The sequence below is a fragment of the Fringilla coelebs genome (genome assembly GCF_963513975.1).
Source record: "Fringilla coelebs genome assembly, chromosome: 6".
NCBI classification, from domain to species: Eukaryota; Metazoa; Chordata; class Aves; order Passeriformes; family Fringillidae; genus Fringilla; species Fringilla coelebs.
Window position 1 is genome coordinate 51,919,537 of NC_140034.1, and position 20,795 is coordinate 51,940,331.

The 20,795-nt window shown below is 42.0% G+C and overlaps 1 protein-coding gene across 1 annotated transcript in view; it reads left to right on the plus strand.

The window, feature by feature from the left end:
• The window catches only part of SWAP70 (switching B cell complex subunit SWAP70), a 36,090-nt gene extending 16,301 nt beyond the window's left edge, over nt 1-19,789 (plus strand). Inside the window, exons 4-12 of the mRNA XM_084207039.1 lie at nt 5,602-5,829; nt 8,326-8,472; nt 8,727-8,835; nt 10,091-10,272; nt 13,656-13,763; nt 14,942-15,108; nt 15,844-16,042; nt 17,371-17,467; nt 17,789-19,789. Coding sequence (XP_084063165.1) covers nt 5,602-5,829; nt 8,326-8,472; nt 8,727-8,835; nt 10,091-10,272; nt 13,656-13,763; nt 14,942-15,108; nt 15,844-16,042; nt 17,371-17,467; nt 17,789-17,898 — 1,347 coding nt within the window. The 3' untranslated portion in view covers nt 17,899-19,789. The remainder of the gene's footprint in view (nt 1-5,601; nt 5,830-8,325; nt 8,473-8,726; nt 8,836-10,090; nt 10,273-13,655; nt 13,764-14,941; nt 15,109-15,843; nt 16,043-17,370; nt 17,468-17,788) is intronic.
• Nucleotides 19,790-20,795: the final 1,006 nt, after the last annotated feature.

Genomic DNA, 20,795 nt, shown 5'->3' on the forward strand with positions numbered 1-20,795 from the left:
CCAGTGTTTTCCCTCTTCCCTCCCTTCCACTTGTTGGCTTTTGTTTTGGTTTTTTGTTTCTTTCTTTTCCACTTTATAAGTAACTGAGAAACTTGCCACATGCTTTCAGTTTGGAAGGGTGATCCCTTGAAGATTTTTGCATCCTATCTTGAGAATTACAAGACTTCTTTGGTCTCCATTGAATGTATTAACACCACTTCATGTGGTTGTAAGGATGCCATTTCTTCCTCCTTGGAGCAGCTGCTCTTTGAGACATGCTTGGGAGTCTGAATTTCCTCTTTTTTTTTTTTTTTTCCGTTTCTTTTTGCACTTTTTAAAATGAGATAAGTGGTTTCTGCAGTCATTTCATAGATCTCATATCTGGAAGAGCCTACTGCTTGAGTGCAGTTTCACCTTATTTGCACTGTGCTGACTAAATTTTGAAGCCACTGTCTTTCCTTCTTGCCCATGTGATGTGCTTTTGCACCGCTGTGCTGGGCCTTTCCTTTTCGGCAGCTGAATGTGGCAGGGCTGTTACCCCCAGCTGCAAAGTGTAAGTCTTGATTCCCTGCCCAAGGCTTCAGCGGGCAGCAAATGGCTGCAGCTCATCCAGAGAAGGGAAAAGAGGCTACTTTGGAGAGGATTCAGAGATGCAGGCTAAGAAGAGCTTTAGGAAGAGCAAAGTGGGGAAAGGAGTTGCAGGAGAGAATCTGAAAGCAGTGGAGAGGTGATGCAAGGGGCAGAAGTTGCTTGTTCAGCAGAGGCCAGGCTGAAAGCCAGAGGCAATGACTGGCCTGTGCTCCTCACCTACCCTGGAAGAAGGGATGCCAGCCCTGCACTTGAGGGAGATAAGGTTTGTAAAATCCAGTGTGGGGAAGGGGTTGGGTTGGGGTGTGCAGTTTTGGAATGTGACTTCAAGCTTGAGAGGATCCCTCTGTGTTACGGGGAGAAGTCAGGTGACACAGAGACAGATGGTTACAGGGAGCACAGGGCACAGGTGGGAATGGCCTTGCACTCCAGTGTTCCTTCTGCTGCCTACTGGTGTGCAGCTGAGAGCACTTGGAAGAGCTGGGAAGGAACAGAGATCCATGAATGTCTGTTTTGCAGAGGTGCTCATGTGCCAAGGCAGAAAGCAGGGACTGGCTGGGAGCTCCTTCCCCTCCCCACAGCCACATTTTCCATTAGATCATCTGAGATGCAGGCATTCAAGTGTATGTTTCCTTCATCTCTTGCAGGCATTACCTCTTCCATGAGAGGGATAAAATGAAGGAAAAAAGGTGGAGAGAACTGACTTCATAAGAGGAGAAATATTACTATTTGTTGTGAGCTTTCCTTACAAGTCACATCTTAGTTGTTACAGATTCATTTTTGTGTCTTAGTATTTTTTAACCAGACGTTTTCTGTTTTATAAAAAGGTTTTCAAGCACTTCCCCTTTCTTATTTCTGGACATGTGACATGTGCAGCCTTGGGAATGCTTTATCGCCTGAGATCTGTGGTGTGTGGTTAGTTGTGTTTCTGGGCCATTCTTCGTGGTGAAACTCAGAGATACACACACTGCAAGCTGCATACTCAGTGTTGTAATCCAGTGTTCACAGTTTGCTTCAAATAAACCAAACATATTTGCTACTTCTGGCTTCACGAGGAAAGATTTGTACAGTCATTTTTCACTTGTCCTCTCGTCTTCACATTTATTAACAGATGGCATTTCTAATCCTCCTAAGAGGAATAAACCTTATGTGGCTTTTTGTGCATGTCCAAATGAGGTGGTGTTTTCTTAGCCTGGGGAGGTGAGAATCTGATCCAGTGGTGATTATTCTGGAGTGTGTTTTTTATGACCATGCTCACTTCCTTGTTCTGCATTCTAGTACCAGAAACTGGAACAGTGAATGAAATACTGGGAATTGACCCTTGGCCCTTCAGAAATTACATTGAAACTGATATAAAGATAATGAAAGCTGCTTGTGTGGGGTTTTAATTGACTCATGATCTCTAAAAGTTGCTAACAGTGGTTAGGAAGATTTTTAGTCGCTAGGTTAGGAAGACTTGCGTCAGTTCTTCCCATTTCACTGCCTTCTTCCTTGGCTGCTGCAGGAAGAAACAACCTCCTGCACACAGCAGGTTGTTTCTTGAGTTGACCTTTACTATACTTCACTTAACACTGATTTAATTTTGAAAAAAAAGAAGGTGGTAGTGGCTTACACTGGATAATGAACACAGTTTTGCTGGAAAGGAAAAAACAAATATTTGACTTAAAAGTAAGTGATGTTCTGATGAGATGAAGAAAAGGAGTTGATGATGACTGTGAGAGGGGATGTGACTGCTTTCATGGCTGTGGCCCGGTAACACATACTCCCACAGAATTTTAGACAATGTGAGTAGACTTAACATCTGCTCTGTTAATGTCACAAACCTTATTTGAATAGTGTGAACCAGAATAGCCTTGTCTGCCGTGCTCTGCTGAGCATAAAATCCTCCTTGGCATTACTTTTCTCATTCTAAGAGACCCACTCGTGTATCAGAAATATTTGTGAAAAATCTATGATGCTTTATTCCCCGTGGAAGCAGGAATAACTGGAAGAGGAAAACAAATAGACACTGAAACATGGGGAAAAGAAAGTGCCCTCTGAAAGAAGCTCCCAAACAGACTCGTGTTAGAACTCTGTTCTTTGTTATTATTTTTGGTTTCTCTTGGCAAAATTCTGGCTGAAAAGTTTGAGATGGAAGCTGGTTTTGGTAGTGTGGAGCCGCTGGGTCCCTACTGGTGTACGTAGTGTTAACAACTCCTGGTATTTTTGTGCCTGTATTTTGCATACTTTTGACCTGAAAGCAAGGTCCTGTTAAAATAGCAGCAAACGGCGCTTCACTTTTGCTTTTTAGCCACAAGAGTAGTTTATATTTGAGACAGGAGGCTTATTTTGTCAGTAATTTGCTGGGTTGACATGTCTCTGTGGAGGAAGGGAAATGTCATTTGCTCTCAGGGGTTCCTCATTTGAGCACGTACTGGGTGGTTGCTGTTTGCTTTCACACTGGTGCAACTTACTTCTTTGTATTTACCTCATACTTCCATATTCATACTGTGCAAAAGTCACTGTTGCTGTTGATCAGATAGATTAGATAAACTTTCTCTGCCAACTTTGGTTAGCCATGTATGTGACTGAATTCAAGATAAACCTTTAATTTTTTTTTTGGTTTAGAATTGAATTGTAACATGCACAGGTCATTTTTCAGTTAAGAAGAGTTAATGTAGTTTAAAATAATGAGTATTTTATGTACTTTAGGGAGGTTGTAGGGTATTTGTAGTCATGTAAGTGACTTGTAGATGGGGGTTGACAGACTTAAATGGTTAAATCTAATCTATGAACCACAAAAAGATAAAATGTGTACAAATGACACTAAAGGAAACAATGTGTTGACTTATTTTTAGTGTATTCTACCGTAACATGTACTAGCCAAGAGTTTTGCATTGCATCATTTCCAGACCATTCATTTGATCCACATTTTATTTATGTGGCTTGAGCAAAAATGGGAAAAAATTGATTCAAGTGTGTTCTTTGTGTGTGTGTGTTCCATTGTCTGCAAGTGAGACCTGGTACGTTTAGATAATTAACCAAAGGAATTTGAGAGCTTGATGCCTTAAGTTGCCATGCCTCAAGCAGTGTAAGGGGTTGTGAAATTCTGTAACAATGAATTTTATAGTTAGAGTTCATATTTTTTAAATTTTTTAAAAAATTGCTATTACTTTGTAGCATTTTGGCAGATGTATTGCCTACCTAATTAAATCTGAGTAATTTTAGCTTTCCTTCCAGGTAAAGTCCAGGATCACAGTTCAGAACTGATACTGTTCAAAGGGAATGAGCAGAGTGACAGAATGTGTTTTGAACATGGGTAAAAAAATCAGGGTTTTAGGAGGTTTGAAACAGCTTTTCAGTGCTCCTGTTCTTGCACTCCGTGAAGGCTTTTTTTGGGTTGGTTTTTTTTCTATAAAGCATGTCTAGAGTAGGAAGTAAGCTCTTCCTGCCAGTAACTGAATACTGAGGATTTATGGTAGTCAGTGCTTGAAAGCCTTGAATTGTTTTTTTAACTTAGGGATTTTGGAGAGGTAAAATCAGCAAAGCTTATTTTAAAGATTGTGAATTTGAACACCACTTCTGCAGAGGCCTCTGTTACCATATCTTTGCTAGTAAGAACTGCACAAGGAGCTAAAACTTACTGAAGTGTCTTACTTGGTAAAGCTGACATGAAAAACAATGCTCTACAATTTCTGGAGGCATATTTTGTGCCTGGCTGGGCTGTCTTCTCCTAAGAGAGACTTGAGGGGGATGTGACAGGCACAACTTGGAGGTGTGTGCACTTCCAGCTCGTTCAGGGGAGCAGGAACTTTCCTCCTGGTGCTGGAGCAGCTTCTCCCTTTTCTGCAGCATTGCCCACATGCCCTGGAGTAGGGGCTGTGACACCAAGAGTCACTGGGCTGAAATAGTGGGAAAAGCACATCCCTCTGCAGGGTGGATTTGGGATTTATTGTGCTACTGCACACTTGTGTTTCCTGACCGTAGACATGGGGGAAAGGGAGAGATTTGGCTGTGCTTGTTGTAGGAGAGAGAAACAGCAGCTGCAATATATTGAGGCCTGGGAGTCCTTGTGGTGAAATGTGTGGGGGACAGAAACACTTCTTAATTTCTTTGTACTCCTAAATCTCTTGCATAGAGACTCAAAAGTCTATTAGACCAACTAGAAGGTGACTCTGAGCTCTAGCAGGAAGGCCCTCACCTATTATTTAATTTAGAGAGTCATTAAAAGCATTTTGCATGTCCTCAAAGCTGAGTTTACTTTAAAATACTGCAGATGTTGATACTGTAGATGGGTTTACTTTAAAATACTGCAAATAAACATTGATGAATTTAAAACCAACATAAAAAAAACAGACTGAAGAGCCCCAGCCTTCTTTGCTTCTTTTTCATTCTTCTGTTTGTTTTTGACTAGTGTTACTGGTGTTACTGTCCAGTACATGGTAACGCTTGCAGAGTGATGAAAGATGAAAGGACAAAGAGAATTTATTTGGGAAACAAAAGCAGATGTGAAAGATTTGTTCTTTTATTTCTTTTGATACAACTGTCAGGATTGTGTCCAGGGATGGAGTGCTTGAGAGCTAGAGAAGAGGGGTCAGGTGTAGATCATACCTTGGTCATTTTTCATTTCACTTCTGTTCCAAACAACCTTCTTTTCTTTTTTTTTTTTTTTTTGTTATTTGTTTGCTTTTTGCTTACAAAATACTTTCTGAAACTTCTTGCTTTCTCACGCTTCAGTCATTCACAGTTTGGAAGCCATTGCAGGGAAGGTCCCCTGTGTTCTGTAGGAATCTGAAATATTAAATGAGGCTGTCAGGTTCCATTCTTTGTTTTCATGTGAAGAGAGTAGCTGAGGGATGTGCTTGGCAGTGAAGGGTTCAGCTGAGACAGGAACTTAAAACCTTTGTTAATTGAACCACCAACGTTTAGGGGCCTACATGTGAGCGTAGGAAACTCACTGTAATGGGAGTCTCTGGAGGAGCTGCCTTTAACAGCTCTCAAACACTTGATTTCCGTGCCTGCTGCAAATGGATTTCTGCTTGTGTTTCTGCACAGATTGAATATTTACTGAAAAAAATCACGGAAGCAATGGGAGCAGGCTGGCAGCAGGAGCAGTTTGACCATTACAAGATTGCTCTCAACACCAGTCGAGAGGGACTCTCTGCGTGGGAGCTGATCGACCTCATCGGGAGTGGGCAGTTCAGTAAAGGAATGGACAGGCAGACAGTGTCCATGGCAATCAACGAGGTCTTCAATGAGCTCATTCTAGATGTACTCAAGCAGGTAAGAAGCACAGAGAACTAATGTTTTAAAGTAGGCTGTTTTATTGCTTTGGTTAGAAAATGTTCAATTCATGCTCAAATTTCTTTACCCTATTGAATGATGAGCGGGAGGAAATTAGGTAAATTATCTGTAAGGGTTCTTTAATATGAGCTTATTTTTATAAAAGAAATTGTGCTGCTATTCAGATTGTTGTAATTGTAGCAGTATTATGAATGAATTGCTTCTTGGGAGAGCTTGCCTTTAGAAAGTGAAACAAGTGGGCTCTGACTTGAAATGTTACCTTTATTACACTAATACCAGCTGCTTGTTAATTCACAAAATAACTGCATCATGCTCTCAGTTCTGTTTACAGCTCTTCAGTCTTTGGAAATGCTTTTCTTAGTTTCAATTATGCTGTAGGAGATGCAGCTGTGCTGGGCACCACCTCTGTATTCAAACAAGGGGGTCTAGACCAGGGTATTTTGGCTTCTCAAGTGCTCCACTTCAGCAGGGCAAAAAGGTGTGGAAGAGCTCCAGAGGGCTGTCCCTTCTTGTTCTGCTTAGCAGGCTACATGACTGACAACTTATTTACCTGCACTCAGGCTCCAGAAATCATGCTGGCCTTTGTATTCTTAGCAAACTTCTTTCTTCAGGTTTCCAGGGACTGGATTATCAGTTTATGAATGCCTTTAAAAACTGCATTTCTTTGGAACTGGAAGTACCAGAGGGACCTGAGGGGTCACAGCAGAGTTTACCTAGATAGCTCTTTAAAATTGACTTCAAAATTGACAAGAGAATTTTTTTCATCTTTGATTTCTTGGTGAGGAGAGAAACAAAGGATTTCTTGGCAGGCTTTCCTAAGCTGTTCTGAAGAAACCATCAGAAGGTCTTGGCACAGGAAATTCTTTCAGAATACCCACAGAACAATGCAAAAGTCTATTTTTGTTAACTGCTGGTTGCCTGTTGGAGGTGAGGGCTGGGGACATACACACATAAAGTCAGTTGAGGGCAAAATGAAGTCATTCTGCTGTTTGGTACCATGAAAATAAATTAACCAGTGTCAGTTCAATCCTGCTTGAAACTTGTGAGGAAATCTGATTTCTTTTCAGTTTTAATATGGCATTGTGTGTCTTCCCCCGCACCTTTTTTTTTGTTTTGTTTTGTGTCTCCTTTCTTTCCTCTCTTGTTGCCTGGGCTTCTTTCTCAAGGATGTCTGAGTGCCTTTGAATAGTTCCTTGACACTTAAAAATAGTTTGTGTCAAGATTTGGCCCTGTGCCTTCTGGGCAGTTTGGACACTTATTGGCCTGGTGGAGGGCAGAGTTCTGTGTGATTTCAGTGTCCTGATTCCTTGTTGATTCACAGAATTGTCCTGTTTATTGCAGTAATCACATTATTGCTTCAAGGTATTAATTAATGACACATGGTCTCATATCCAAGCATCACGTTACCCTTTTTACTGAACACATCCTGGATCTCTAAGGCTTACAGAGGGTAGCAGCAATAGTTAAATTTGTGGTGTTTAGTGTTCTGAAAGATGTGTTCTTGGTGTGAAAAAGCTCATGCTTTTCAAGAGCTCTCAATGGGTTATTGGAAGGTGAGAAGCAGGTGATACTGAAATTATAGGTAAGGATTTTGCAGAGGGGAAAGTATTAGTCTGACTTGGCTTTGAAAGCAAATTTGGTAATTCAGGAAGGGGGAAAAAAACCCCTGGCTATGACTTAGACTGTGCAGAGCATGAAAAACTGAAGCTGCAGGAGTCCTTCACATGACCTTGCAAACAGCCCGAGCTCAGACCCGAGTATGGGGGCGGCAGACAAAGCTGTGCATTCCTGCTGTGGAGCAAGGGAGTGGGATGGCACCTGGGAATAGGCACGGCCTTGGCTCTGGACACATTTCAGTGGCTAGGAAAGCTGAGCACTGATAAGCTCTGTGTGTGTAGGGGGTGGCTCAGGTTTTTGTTTGGTTTGGTTTGGTTTGTTTTTTAAAGGAAAAAAGCTTCTTCAACTATTCTGAATGTTTTCTTTCTCCTCAGACTAGTAGAGAAAGATATCTTCGGCTTAAGTATACCACAGCACATTTATTTTCATATATATGTATATATTTAATACAAGCATATTTGCATGTATCAAAACCAGTTATAGATGAAAGCCATTACAGAAAAATGTTCTGTGTTCTTTCCAACTTCTTCATCCTCTTGTTCTGGAATGCTCTGGATACAGAGTATACTTTCTGTATGGCCTGTTCGTAGCTTATATTGATGTTGGTGTTTCAGTTTCATCTGTGATTTGACTTTTTTGGAAGTTAAATGTCACACAAAAGTATATAAGTATTTGGGGAATATGATTACAGAAATGGAAGGTACAGCTGAAATACTGGCTAACTTTGAAAGTATTTGGGGCTATGAGGTAACTTTTCTGTGTGCTCTGTTGGGTCTTTACCCCTTTACATAACCAAAAGACCACATGGTTCAGCAGTGAACATTTCAGGCATTTCAGGTGCTGTGTTGCTTTTAACAGGGCTACATGCTGAAAAAAGGTCACAAACGGAAAAATTGGATGGAACGATGGTTTGTGCTAAAACCCAATATTATTTCATACTATGTAAGTGAAGATTTAAAGGACAAGAAGGGAGACATCATACTGGATGGCAACTGTTGTGTAGAGGTAAAACCACTCCAAAAACAATGTATGTCTCTAAAGATCAGAATTAATCCTTTTTTGTGTGTGGGATTGACTCCTGGTATCTTTTGACAGAGCTTTTTTACTTCATATGACGCCAGTTCATAAACGCCCTTTTAATAAATGCCCTTAGTGCTGGTATTTGTATCTCTGTGACACATTAGTGCATAAATGCTGCTTGACTTTATAACTTAGATTTCAGTGCTTGCAAAGCTAATCTTTATTGTTACCCATTCTAGGCCTTGCCTGACAAAGATGGAAAGAAATGCCTTTTTCTCATCAAATGTCTTGATAAAACCTTTGAGATCAGTGCCTCTGATAAAAAGAAGAAGCAGGAATGGATTCAAGGTGAGGTTTCAAAAATGTTAGTTATGTGAAAGTTAAGGTTAGTGGAATTCTTACTGCAGTGCTTTGTTCAAATTTGAAATTCATGGTCTTGGAATTTTTTGATATCTGTTTTGGGCACGTGAATCTTTAAGGGGTCTGAGACTCAAGAAGAACTAAGGATCCACATAAGGGAAATCAGTTTTTGTCATCTAGGTGCCTCAATTCAGGCAGCCATAACCAAAATGAAATGGTTGTTATTGTTGTTTTTCATATTGACTTTACTTCTGGGGATGGGGAAGGGAAGCAATGTTGTAAATTGTTGCTTTTGGGGAGAAAGAGAAAGCTTGTTTGTTTTGGCACTGTAAAATACTGGTTTTGGTTGTACAGTTTACTTCAAATAGTATGGTTTGGTGAGCTGAGGACAGAGCTGGGAATTAGGGCTTGCTTTTCTATTCCCACAGTAAAGGTATTCCTCCTGTGAGACCTTCCCAGATATGTGATGGGTACATCCATCTGCAGAGTGAGGTAGAAGCCCTTGCAAAGCTGTTGTGGCCAATGCCATTGAAGAATGTGCAGCAGTTAAATATTTGGAGCTGTGGGCTTTCATTTTTACTTCCCTCTTTACCTGCAGCATGTGTTTATTGCACCAAAGTCAGGTGTATGATGAATGGTTCAAAAGAAGACTTATTTTTCATGGTTGTGGTATGTGAATAAATACCAAAATCACCTGCCACTCCTCAGCTTTGCTGTCTCGAACATTTTGTCACTATATGTAAGTGAATGAGAACTACTGTCTTACTGGGAGAAGTTTTCCCTTGGAGTATCTGTAAGAATTCAGGGTTTAAGGTTGGCTCTAGGTAGCACCTTATTCCTTGGTAAGGAGTCTAGGTAGTAAGGAATCCTCAAGTGTTGGGCTTTTTTCTTGCAGCCGGCTGCATGAGTGACTCCTGTGTCCATAGCCTGTTACAAATCAATATTGGAATTGACATAATGCAGTGGAATTGCGTTATGTCAATTGCATTAGACCTTATCCTTGTGGCAAGCAGCCACTGAGAGCTAAGTGTCTTTCACTCCTGTCAACACAACTTTGTTGACAGCCAGCCTGATGAGAATTAGGACAACTGACAACAGTTGTTGACAGCATGCTTTCTGATTTAAACATACATTAAAAAATCCCCAACCCCACAGCCAGCACAGCACAGCGAGTCTCTTCACAAAGTCTTTGCAGAAAGTTGAGCCCTGCCCCTTCACGGTGCTCTGCTCGTGTCCCCTGCAGCCATCCAGAGCACGGTGAGCCTGCTGCGGGCGGGGAGCGCTCCTCCGCACAAGGAGGCGCGGCAGAAGCGCAAGGAGCTGCGCCAGAAGCTGCTGGCGGAGCAGGAGGAGCTGGAGCGGCAGATGAGGGAGCTGCAGGCGGCCAACGAGAACAAGCAGAAGGAGCTGGAGACCGTGCGCAAGGTGGGAGCGGGAGCTGCCGGGATTTTTAGCTCCGTGCCTGTGGCTGGACTGGGCTCAAAGCTCAGCCCCTGTGGTTGGATTTGGCTTCGTGCAGTGGAGCTGGGCGTCTCTGTGCTCTTCAGGCACATGGAGCAGACTCCTCCAGAGGAGCTGTGCTTGTCTCAGGCCCCTGTACTGAGCAGGCTGGTGAAGAAGAACCTGCCAGCTCTGTGGATGGTGTCTGCAGACAGGAGAGACCAATATTTTCAGTTGCTTTTGGGATTTTTGTTTTCCTTTTCTGTCAGACACATATGCAAAACATGGGGCTTTCCATGAAGATTTTCTTCTACCGTTTACCCAAGTTTTGTTATGTTATTTGTATGTTTATGGGAACTCTTCTCTTCCCACAGATGAATTTCTATGTTTAAAAACAAAATATGTGGCTTTTCTTACTTTTAGTGTGGAGTGTGCCTTGAAAACAGCTTAGAACCCAATATTCTAATTCAAACCCTCCCCACTTGCTGACTTACATTTTGGCTGCTGAGTCCCTGCTGCTCGAGCAGTCCAGGTCTTCCTTTGTTTACTTTACCTGTCTCCACAACCTGCCTAAATTAATGTAAGTTTTTTGCATTCCCATTTAGGACAAATCTGCATAATTGCTTGAGCTTTTCATAAATAAAACCCACCAGTTTCAGCCCTTAGGAAAAAAATCAGTGGTCTTTGCAGCTATAAATATTGTGGGGGCATTTAAGATTTTAAGTCTAGAAAGCAAATTTAAAAAAAAACCCACATTTTTTAAAGCCTTGTCATTGTCACAATTTGTGGCAAGGAGAAATTTGTCTTTTTTTAAATTAGTCTTGCACAGACAGTCCTGTGTAGGTCTTATTCTGTTTGCTTAAATGGAGTCTGACAGTGGAAAACCATTTTTAAATTTAATTTTGGCACCTGTAGTCTACCATGTGTTTAAGACTCAGAATGCGAAATAGACAGTAAAGGATAGCCCATGTGACCTTCTACTGGTAAGTAATGTACACATTAACAGAAATCATAAGGTTGGATTTCTGCATTGTTAACCTTGTGGAAAATATTTAGGGGGGGAAGACAACATGAGAGCAACCCCAAAGGAGCAGTAGGATCTTGGCAGGCTCCAGGGAGTTTCATAAAAATCACAGCGGGTAAACCAAAGAGAGTTGTGGCCAGAAGCATCTTTTGAAGTGGGCTGGGTCAAAATGATTTCTCAAGGAAGGTATCTTAGGCTCTGACAGGAACTGCTGCGCTTCGCCTAGGTGGATGTAGGGAGGAGGTACATTGTTGGAGGAACTGAAAGGGTTTGATTAGTTAGAAAACTCTTCTTCAAGGAAAGGGCTTTGTAAATGCTTCAGGAAACTGGATTGTTCTGGGAAGCTCAGAGGTTGATTTGCTGCTGATGGCAGTGAGCCACCATTTATGCAGCTTCTGCCAAAGTGCACTCTGGGACTGGTTTGTATTCTGGTAGCTCCTGCAGTAGAGTATGCCAAAAGAATAAATGCTTTTGTCTAAAATAGATATTTTTCATGTATTTTACTGGAATTTTGACATGTGCACATTGAACAGACAGGAAGGTAAGTTTTTCCTTGTTTGAGAGCATGTACAAGATGTGTGCACCCTTTCTGTTTCAGTTTGGGGTCTTGCATGGGCTTTGGAGACTCTGTGCTGTCTGTGCCTGCTGGAATGGTGCGTTCCTGTTCTCTCCCCCTCCAACACTTGTGGCTTTTCCCTGAAGTGCACAGTTCCCAGTGACCTTACCTGCTAGGGACAGCTTTGGTGGACAAAGCAAGAAGTTGCTGATGCTGAGTGGACAAAGATGATTTTCTTGTTGAGCTTTCTGGCCATGGCCTGGCACCCACCCTTGCCTGTGACTCTGCACGTTCACCCTCTCAGCTCAGCATTGGCAATGTTTGTTTAATTTCAGAGTGGGGAAGGAAATCTAGAGGAGATTTCACTTAAATAGGCATCTTGGATTTGACTACAATAACATGCTTTTGAATGTCCTGGCAGAGGAAGAATGCTGCTTCTCAAACACTGGCATCATTTAAGCCTTGCAAAGGAGAGCAGTTCTGTGCTGTCTTCTGCAACATAAACCCAGAAACCTGAACCTTCTCCTCCACTTCTTCTCATCTGTTTGAGACCAGAGTGGTACTACAAGCATGTAGAAGAGTGAAAGTTGTAGCTTGGCAGTTTTAATCATTGGGGCATCTCTTTAGTTCATCTAGATTGGTGAGGGAGCGTGGTTTAAATGTGGTACCTTCAGGAGCATGACAGAATCCTAGAAAGGTTTGGTTTGGAAGGGACCTTAAAGGTCATCCAGTCCCAGTCCCCCTGCTGTGGGCAGGGACACCTTCCACTACACAGGTTGCTCCATGGCCCATCAGACCTGACTTTGAGCACTTCCAGGGATGGAGCATCCACAGCTTCTCTGGACAGCGTGACCCAGTGTCACCTCCTCTGGGCTTGCTCCAACAGGTCCCACAACATCTTTATGTTGTGCCCTGCTCTTACTAAAGGTCTGTGGAAGCAATTTCCACAGCCCAGCATATTTTTAAAAAAGCATCTGATAAGTTTCTTAGGAAAATTTTGTGAAAAAATGCTTTTGTTTTCACTACTGGTAAAGTTTAGGCTGGTACTTGAAGATTTCTAATCTTGTGAGGATTGAAATCTTGACGAAAGGAAAAACTGGGACCGCTGTCTTTATTTGTAAAATCAAGATGCAACAAAAGTAAAATAAGATGCAAGAGGTGGGAAGGTATCAGCAGCTATTTCCCAGGCCCTAGCTAATATTCCTCCTAATTTCAAGTGATGATTATGGACCAGGATTTTGTTTACCTTACTTGGCAGTTTAGGGGATGTTAGAGGGATGATCACAATCACTTATTCTTGTCAAAGTTCCTGACACTTCTGCTTTCCCATGGCAATTCAGTGCTTCTCATTTCTGTTTCTGTATGAATTCTCTGCTTGCTATCATGTTTTCCCTATTGGAAGTCCTGTGCAGTCCTGCCTGAAATGTGGGCTTTCATATAGTTTTCTATCCTATTGAGGTGAGGAGGAAATACAGTTTGCTCAATTGATTTCTATCATTTGAGCAAAGCAGGACTCAGAAGAAACTTGGAGATAGTCAGGTAATTGCCTTTTCATTGGTAAATTTGAAGTTGTCTTGTAAAGAATCAAGATAATAAATTATATTTAAAGGCTGTGAATAATCTCAGACATTAAAAAATCCAAACTAGTGCTTTGATGCTTTTGAAGGCTTCTTCAGTTTTTTTTAAACCAAAAGTTGTTAAATAAAGTTCCATTCCCTCAAAATAAGTTAGTTTTGACAAATTTTCTTCCTTGTTTTCTTTCCCCTACCCTCCACCCTTCTCTTCCAGCAACTGGAAGCAGCAGCTGCTCGTGCTGCTGAGGAGGAGAAGAAAAGGCTTCAGACTCAAGTTGAGTTACAAGATCGCTTCAGTTTGGAGCTGGAGAGAGAAAAAATGGTGAGAAGGACACAAGGGGTTTTGCTGCGGTTACACACAGGGAGCCATGTGTTCAGCAAGGGCTTCCCTCACAGGCAGCCTTTCACCTGTGAAAGGATTCCACAGATTTTGCAGGAGCCTGGAGAATGGAATCTGTGTTGCATTTATTTGAGGTATAGGAATAAAATACTTTTATTGATGAATTCAAATACTGGATCAGCTTGGCTACAATTTGTACAGCATTGAAGGTTTAAATATGATTGGAAAATTGGGCAAAAATAGACTGTTTGAAGGATAAATGCAGACTGAAGTTCTCCTTGTAGTTTTCACAGATGGAGAACCTGAGGCCAGTACTTGCTGTATGAATAAGCAAAATGAATCAGGCATAATCAAAATGCATTTTATGTGTTCTTTGAACTATTGCTTTTTTATGCTGTGTGTTATTTTACAATTATACACACACACACACAAATGTAAAAAATAAATACATATTGCTGCTTTACAGTATTGTTACTATTCAGCTACACTGAGGATTCCCCAAAGAACTGATTTTCAGTCTGCAGGGGCTGTGTCAGATTGTTCTGTTAGTTGGGGAAAAGAAGTAGAAAAAGTGATGTGATGGGACATCTCAGGACATTAATGCACACAGTGCTGCTTTATGGGCTGAGCATGAATTCCTGAATACAATCCCTTTCTGGGTCACTGGGATTTGGGTCAGCTGAGGGGAGCAGGCTGCAGACCAATGGGGCAGGACATTCCAACCCCCTTTATCCATCCTGTGCCATCATCCAGAGACATAAGTGTGTGAGATAGACTGCTGCCAAGGGGTGAGTGAAAACAGTGCCTCTAAAGCAGCCTGACCTTCATGTCTGGCCTCTCTACAACCTTTCTCTTCCTTCAGTTTTGTATCTGTAAACTAAGCAACAAGATCAAGCTGACTGAAATAGGTTTGAACCCCTGTAGAAGTCCTGTGCTGCAGGAAGTAGGTCAATATAAGTAGCCTGTGTTATTATTTATTTTTTTAAATGCTCTTAGTTCCACATCTGCAGATCTAGCCTCAATTTTATCAGTTCTGCTGTCCAGTCAGCAGGAAAAGGTTTGCCTCTGAAAACATGGCCTGAGGGAAAGCTGGCAATTCCTTTAAAAATTGGAAACCTGAGTTGAATGGTAGCTCATGTGTCCCAAATTTGTGCTGCTAGGTAAGACAAAAAATGGAAGAGCAGGTTGCTCAGAAATCATCTGAACTGGAGCAGTATTTACAAAGAGTACGTGAACTGGAAGAAATGTATAAACAGCTCCAGGAGGCACTGGAGGATGAGAAACAGGCACGTCAGGATGAAGAGACTGTGAGGAAACTTCAGGCCAGGTATGGCTTTGACCAGGTGGAAAAGTGTTTCAGTCCCCTGTGCTCTGCTACTAATGACTGCTTGCCTCTTGGAACTGGGATCTACCTTCAAGTCTAAACACAGAACAGATTTCATTTTTCCTTAAGATAGGAAGACTGAAGTTGCTATTTATGATTTTTAAAATATGTCCAATTAGCCTTTAGTAGAGCAGAGGGCAAGCTCAGCAGTTTTGGAAAAGCAGGTGCAGTTATTTTTCTATCAGGTGTTATGCATGTCAGGATGTGAAAAACTGAGATCACTCTGTACAGGCTTTTCAGCTGTTTATTTTGTAAAGAAGTATCTGTAAAAATTACTTTTTGCTGTATTTTAAACTGCAGTGATAAGGGGTTAAATTTCCTCTTACAGGGGCTTTGTGGAGTGTGTTTTTTTCCTTCATATACTCAGTCCTCCTAAGACAATGAAGATAACTTATGCATGCCTGTTTCTTCTGGGGCTCTGTGTTGTGTATTTGCATTATTGACTACATTTTCTGAATAGCCCTTTGTAAAAGTCAGACTGCTTGCACTGCTGGCATGACACTGAAGGCAAGCCAACAAACAATAACTTTTTCCCTGCTTCCCAAGCTTTAAAAAAACCCCAATATTTTCTTTCTCTTAAAAAAAAAAAAACTATGAAAGAAAAAATTAATTATTTGGCTTCCCTGCGTGGAAACGACTCAGCTTAAAGTGCAGTTAACATCACAATCCCCATTGCAGATTGCTGGAAGAGGAGACAGCAAAGAGAGCTGAACTGGAAAAATGGCATTTGCAGCAGCAACAGACCATTCAGATGACAGAAGCAGAGAAGCAAGAGCTGGAAAACCAGAGAATGATGAAGGAACAGGCTCTTCAAGTGGCCATGGAGCAACTGAAACAACTTGAGTTGGAAAGGAAGGAGGCTCTTGAGCAGTATGAGGTGAGCTGCTCTGGTCATCAACCTCTCATCCTTACCCATAGATAGAATTTGAAGTTCTTCAATATTATGCTTCTTTAAGGGTTAGTATGGCACTAAAGTTATAAGAGGTAGGATAGCTGGGTTGGTTGAGTTTTTGGTTTTGTTTTGTTTTTCTAGTTTTTACTCTGTTTCTATACCAGTAGTTACATTTGAAGAAGAGGATCTGTTTCAGACACACCTCTCAACCTCTTTTATTTATTTTTGTCACAATTTGCATGCGAGCCAGCTCAGTCACATCCTGAAATACTCTGTGTACATTTGTCTTCTACTGCAGTCTCACTTCATGTGCAGTCCCACTGCTGCCATAGCTGGGTGCATTTTGCCTCTGAGGTAGTGATTCTTGCAGTGTTCTGATGATGTCATGGCACTGCATTGTCTTCTGCAGATGAAAAGTCAATGTGTTACTGTAGGCACCTTCTCCTCAAAAATGTATTTCAGCACTGAATGGGAGTTAAGGATAGGTAGGAATTAGCTCAGATCCTCAGTGTGCAGCAGAGCGTCATGTCCCAAAAGCCAGGCCTGCTCTCTGCTCTACTGAAGCTTTTTGGGGAAGGTCAGTAACTGTTCATGGAAGAAACAAGAGCCAGAATCCGGCAAGTACAGAGGCTGAAGTGCTGCACACTTTCCAGGGCTAGAGAGGTGTTGATCCTGCATTTATTTAGGTCAGGAAAGAAAGCTTGGCTAGGTTTGTGTTTAGCAGGGGAGAGTGTTTATGGGGTGAGCTCTGAAGGACAAGCCTGTCTCGCCTGGCACAGAGCACAAGTGCTGCACTCACTGCGAGCAAGGGCCCAGCTGGGGTGGTTGTGGCCACTTTACAACTTCCCAGGGTGGTGTTACATCTCACATCATCACAAGATTGCTTCTGGCCAGTACTTGACTCTTTTTTAGGTGACATCTCAGGCTTTTTGTATGGGAAGCATCATTTACTGCTCCAAAGGAATTGCTGAATACAATAAACATATAAAACCACAAAAAAAAAAAATCCACAAAAAATTAAACATTCTAGCCTTCCATTTGGAATTGCCCAAAAGACCAGTCTAGGCTGAAGAGTGAAGACTAGCTTCATTACACAGCTACACAATATTGTAAAACCTTGTTATTTTAGGATTCTGGTTTGTCAACTTTTTTTTTTGTGGAGTGTGGTGGTGACTAAATTACTTAGGATGGTTCCACATTAAACAGAGGGCTGGGAGTACTAGCATGGTTCTGGCTTTTGGTTTGAAAGGCATTGTATCTTTATATAAAAACAGAGTAAAGCTGTTGTTTTCAAGTGGGCTCTCTTATTTCAGGAGGTTAAGAAGAAGTTGGAAACAGCAGCCAACAACACCAAGAGTTGGAAAGATAAAGTAGCTCATCATGAGGGATTGATTCGACTAATAGAGCCAGGTGAGTTACCAACAGAAGAGTTACAAAAATATGTATTTATTCTGTCTCATGCACTTATATCACTTGGTGGCTTACTGAGGTCTGCCTTTTCCTATAGTTTACTGGCTCACAGCAGCCTATAAATATCACCCTTTGTGACAACTGCTGATGGGAGCTTCCAGGTCTTTCCCTTTATTTGCCCTACTATAATGATTTTATAATCATTATTGTTTGTTTCTTTTATGTTTAAAACAAAGCAAGGATCAGCCTGAACACTGCATTGTGGTAGTGTGACATCCCTGTCAGAACTGCCTCTCTCAGGTCTTGCTCTCTGTCTTCCAGGCTCCAAGAATCCTCACTTAATCACAAACTGGGGCCCAGCCGCCTTCACTGAAGCTGAACTGGAGCAGAGACAGAGGAGCTGGAAAGGGAAGAAAGCCACTTCAGAGTGACAGTGGCAGCTGACAGTGGCCTGGCACAGGAGCCCACCTCCCTCGTTCTGCTTTGCACAGAGCAGCCTCTTGCTTACAAAGTTTAGTTTGCTCAGCAGGTTGGGCCTTTCTGCTCATGAAATGCTGTTTGCCACACTGGAGGGTCTGCTCAGAGCTCAGCCCTTCCAGTGAGTGGAGTCTGACAGGACATGCTGGTTTCCCTCACTTTTCCAAGACTTTGCAACTGAAAGTTTGTATTGAAACGTAGCTTGTGACAGAGTTGTTCCTGTACTAGCCTGTAACAATCTGAGAGCAGCTAACCAGTCAGGCAGCATCGCTTTCATTCCAGAAGGTCAGGGAAGCAGTTGTTCTGCTGGTTCAGTTTAGTGTCATTCCAACCCAGGGGAAATCAGTCCTGGAGGTTGTGTCCCAGCTCTGAGATGGAACATTACCTTTCCTTCCTCCTTTTACTTTTGCTGTCCCTCTGTTGCTCCCTGCACAGTGCTTCTCTTGGCAAGGGGGGGCTGCCATCACTGGGTGCCTGCTGCCTGCTTGGATTTGGCATCCTGTTTCCCTCTCTTTGCAGGAATCCAAACAAAAGAACTGGAGATAGGCATGTAGAAAACACTGCTGTAAGACATTTGAAAAAAGTAGTTGTGCAGGACTGTTTTTGTCATGTCTCATACTTGAGAAGTGCTAAATTAAGCCTTGAGAGTTCTCTTCACAGTATAAAAGATGAAGTTTTGGCTCACAGATTTCTGAAGCAGATCAATGGAAGGTGGTAGCCCACACAGGGCAAATAGCCTCTGTGTCAAGGCTGTATTTGGACCAGAAATCTGATTATAACATCCCACCATTTTTAGATGTAGCACTTCTGTCTTACTTTTAATTGGAGGCCATATTTAAAAAAATGTAAGAAGAAATTTTTTTTAAATAAAAATGATTAATGTGCAGTGATACTGCTTTAGGAAAAAAAAAAAATTCCTGTCAAAAAAATCACTTCAGTCTTTCTAGTACCAAGGCTTCCCAAAGAGCCTGTTGTTGTGCCTTACCATTCTCTCCTGGGACAAAGCCAGTTATTTCTGTTTCTGTAGGGAAAAGTAGCAAGGCTGTGACTTTGCTTTGCAGATATCCCACACCAGCATTGCTCAGTAAGATAGGATTCCTGCCAACTTGTACAGGTATTTTGAGATGCCCCCTCGAGGAGCAGGTGCCCACTGGTGTGGCTTGTGAGCAGCTTTGACTGTACCCTGCCCATCCATCCCTCACCTGCTTGTTAGTTCAGCTACATGTTAAATTATTTGTAGTAAATAAGAAGTGAATTTTTCAGGAGGATAAGCAGTGCCTTGCTGTGCAGCACTGTGATACTTGGGTCTTGGAAGAGTAGAAGCTGTACAGAAGTGGTGTCCAGATTTGGAAGTCATTAATAGTGTTTTATTTGCCTATTAACTATGACTCACTCAAATACTGTATCTTCTCAGACATTTATTCTCTGGTTATATTTTTATACTAATTGAAATCTTTAATGTTTGAGTAAATGGAGTGCTGGATAGAATGGCAGGAAAATCCAGGATCTTCCTATTTATACTCACTGTACAGGAAAACAGTTCCTTAAACTTGATAACAGTGCATTTTTTAAATTGATCTCGTTTACAGAAGCAATGTGAATAGAAAACCCACCCACCTGTAATAGAATTACTAATGTACACAAGGTTAAACTTTGCTAAAAGAGCTGGAACGGTATTTGTAACTACCAAACATCTTATGTGGAGAGCAGAAGGGGTATTGGGGCTAATCTTGTTTAATTTTTCTAACAGTCTTTATTTTGGACAACAGTTTTTTAAGAACACCAAATGATGCATGTTTTCGTATTTTTTACTGTTCTTTAGAAATGGCTGTTTAATAAAGTAATATAAAGTCATTTACATTTTGGAATTAATGGATGTCTTATTGCCTGGGTTTCTTTCAGCCTATTGGAATTCAAAATCCAGTGACTGTTGTGTGGAAGAAGTTTAATGGTCGGATCAATGGGATGTTAAAGGCATAATAAAGGCAGTGGTCACATGATAACACAAACAGCCTTTGTTTTCACAGCACTCCTGCTCTTAAATGTTCATATTCTGCACTCCTTGCTGCAGGATGGGGCAAGGGCAGAGAAGGCTCAGCAGGGAGCTGTTGGGGCAGACACACAGCAGCCCTACAACGTGTCAGCCCTATCTGTCTGTCTGGCTGGCTGCTGGCTGGCAGAAGAGGAAATGAGATAACGTTCCTTTTAGTTTCATCGTTTCTGCTTGCTCTGGCAAATTAAAAAAGCTTCGTGTGAAGCCTTGCTCGGTAAAGCTGGGGGGTGTGGTTGGTTTAAAAATTAAACTATTTGCATGCCGAGCAAAAATACCACTTGAGAATGAGCCCCTTAGAGCGCCACTGAGCAGCATCCCAGGGGAGCACAGAGCCATGAGTCACTGCCGGGGCATGGAAATCTGCATCCTGCTGAGCCACCATCTCTGCTGGGGCCGCAGTACTGCCCTCCTGTCCCACAAAGCAACGAGCCTGCTCATGGTCAGCATATCCCCGCTGAACTCTGGGACTAGGGTTGTCACTGCTCTGCCCAAGAAGCCTTAACTACACCTCAGGCTTACATAGAGGCCAGGGGAAAGCTCTACACTGGAGGGCTCAACCCACTTGTTTTTGTCTGCTAGATTGAGGTTTCATTTACCTGCTGCTGCTGGAACAGTCCTGCAAACCACAATCCCAGTACTGTGCTGTCCCTCCAAAAACAGGATGGGGTTTGGTTTAGGGTGTTTGTTTGTGTTTTCTTTTCCCTGTGACCATTTTATGGAGTTGATTCATGAGCCATGCTCACTAGATCACACATTCCCAAACTGTAACAGGCTGGCTTCCAGCAGCTCATGTTACTC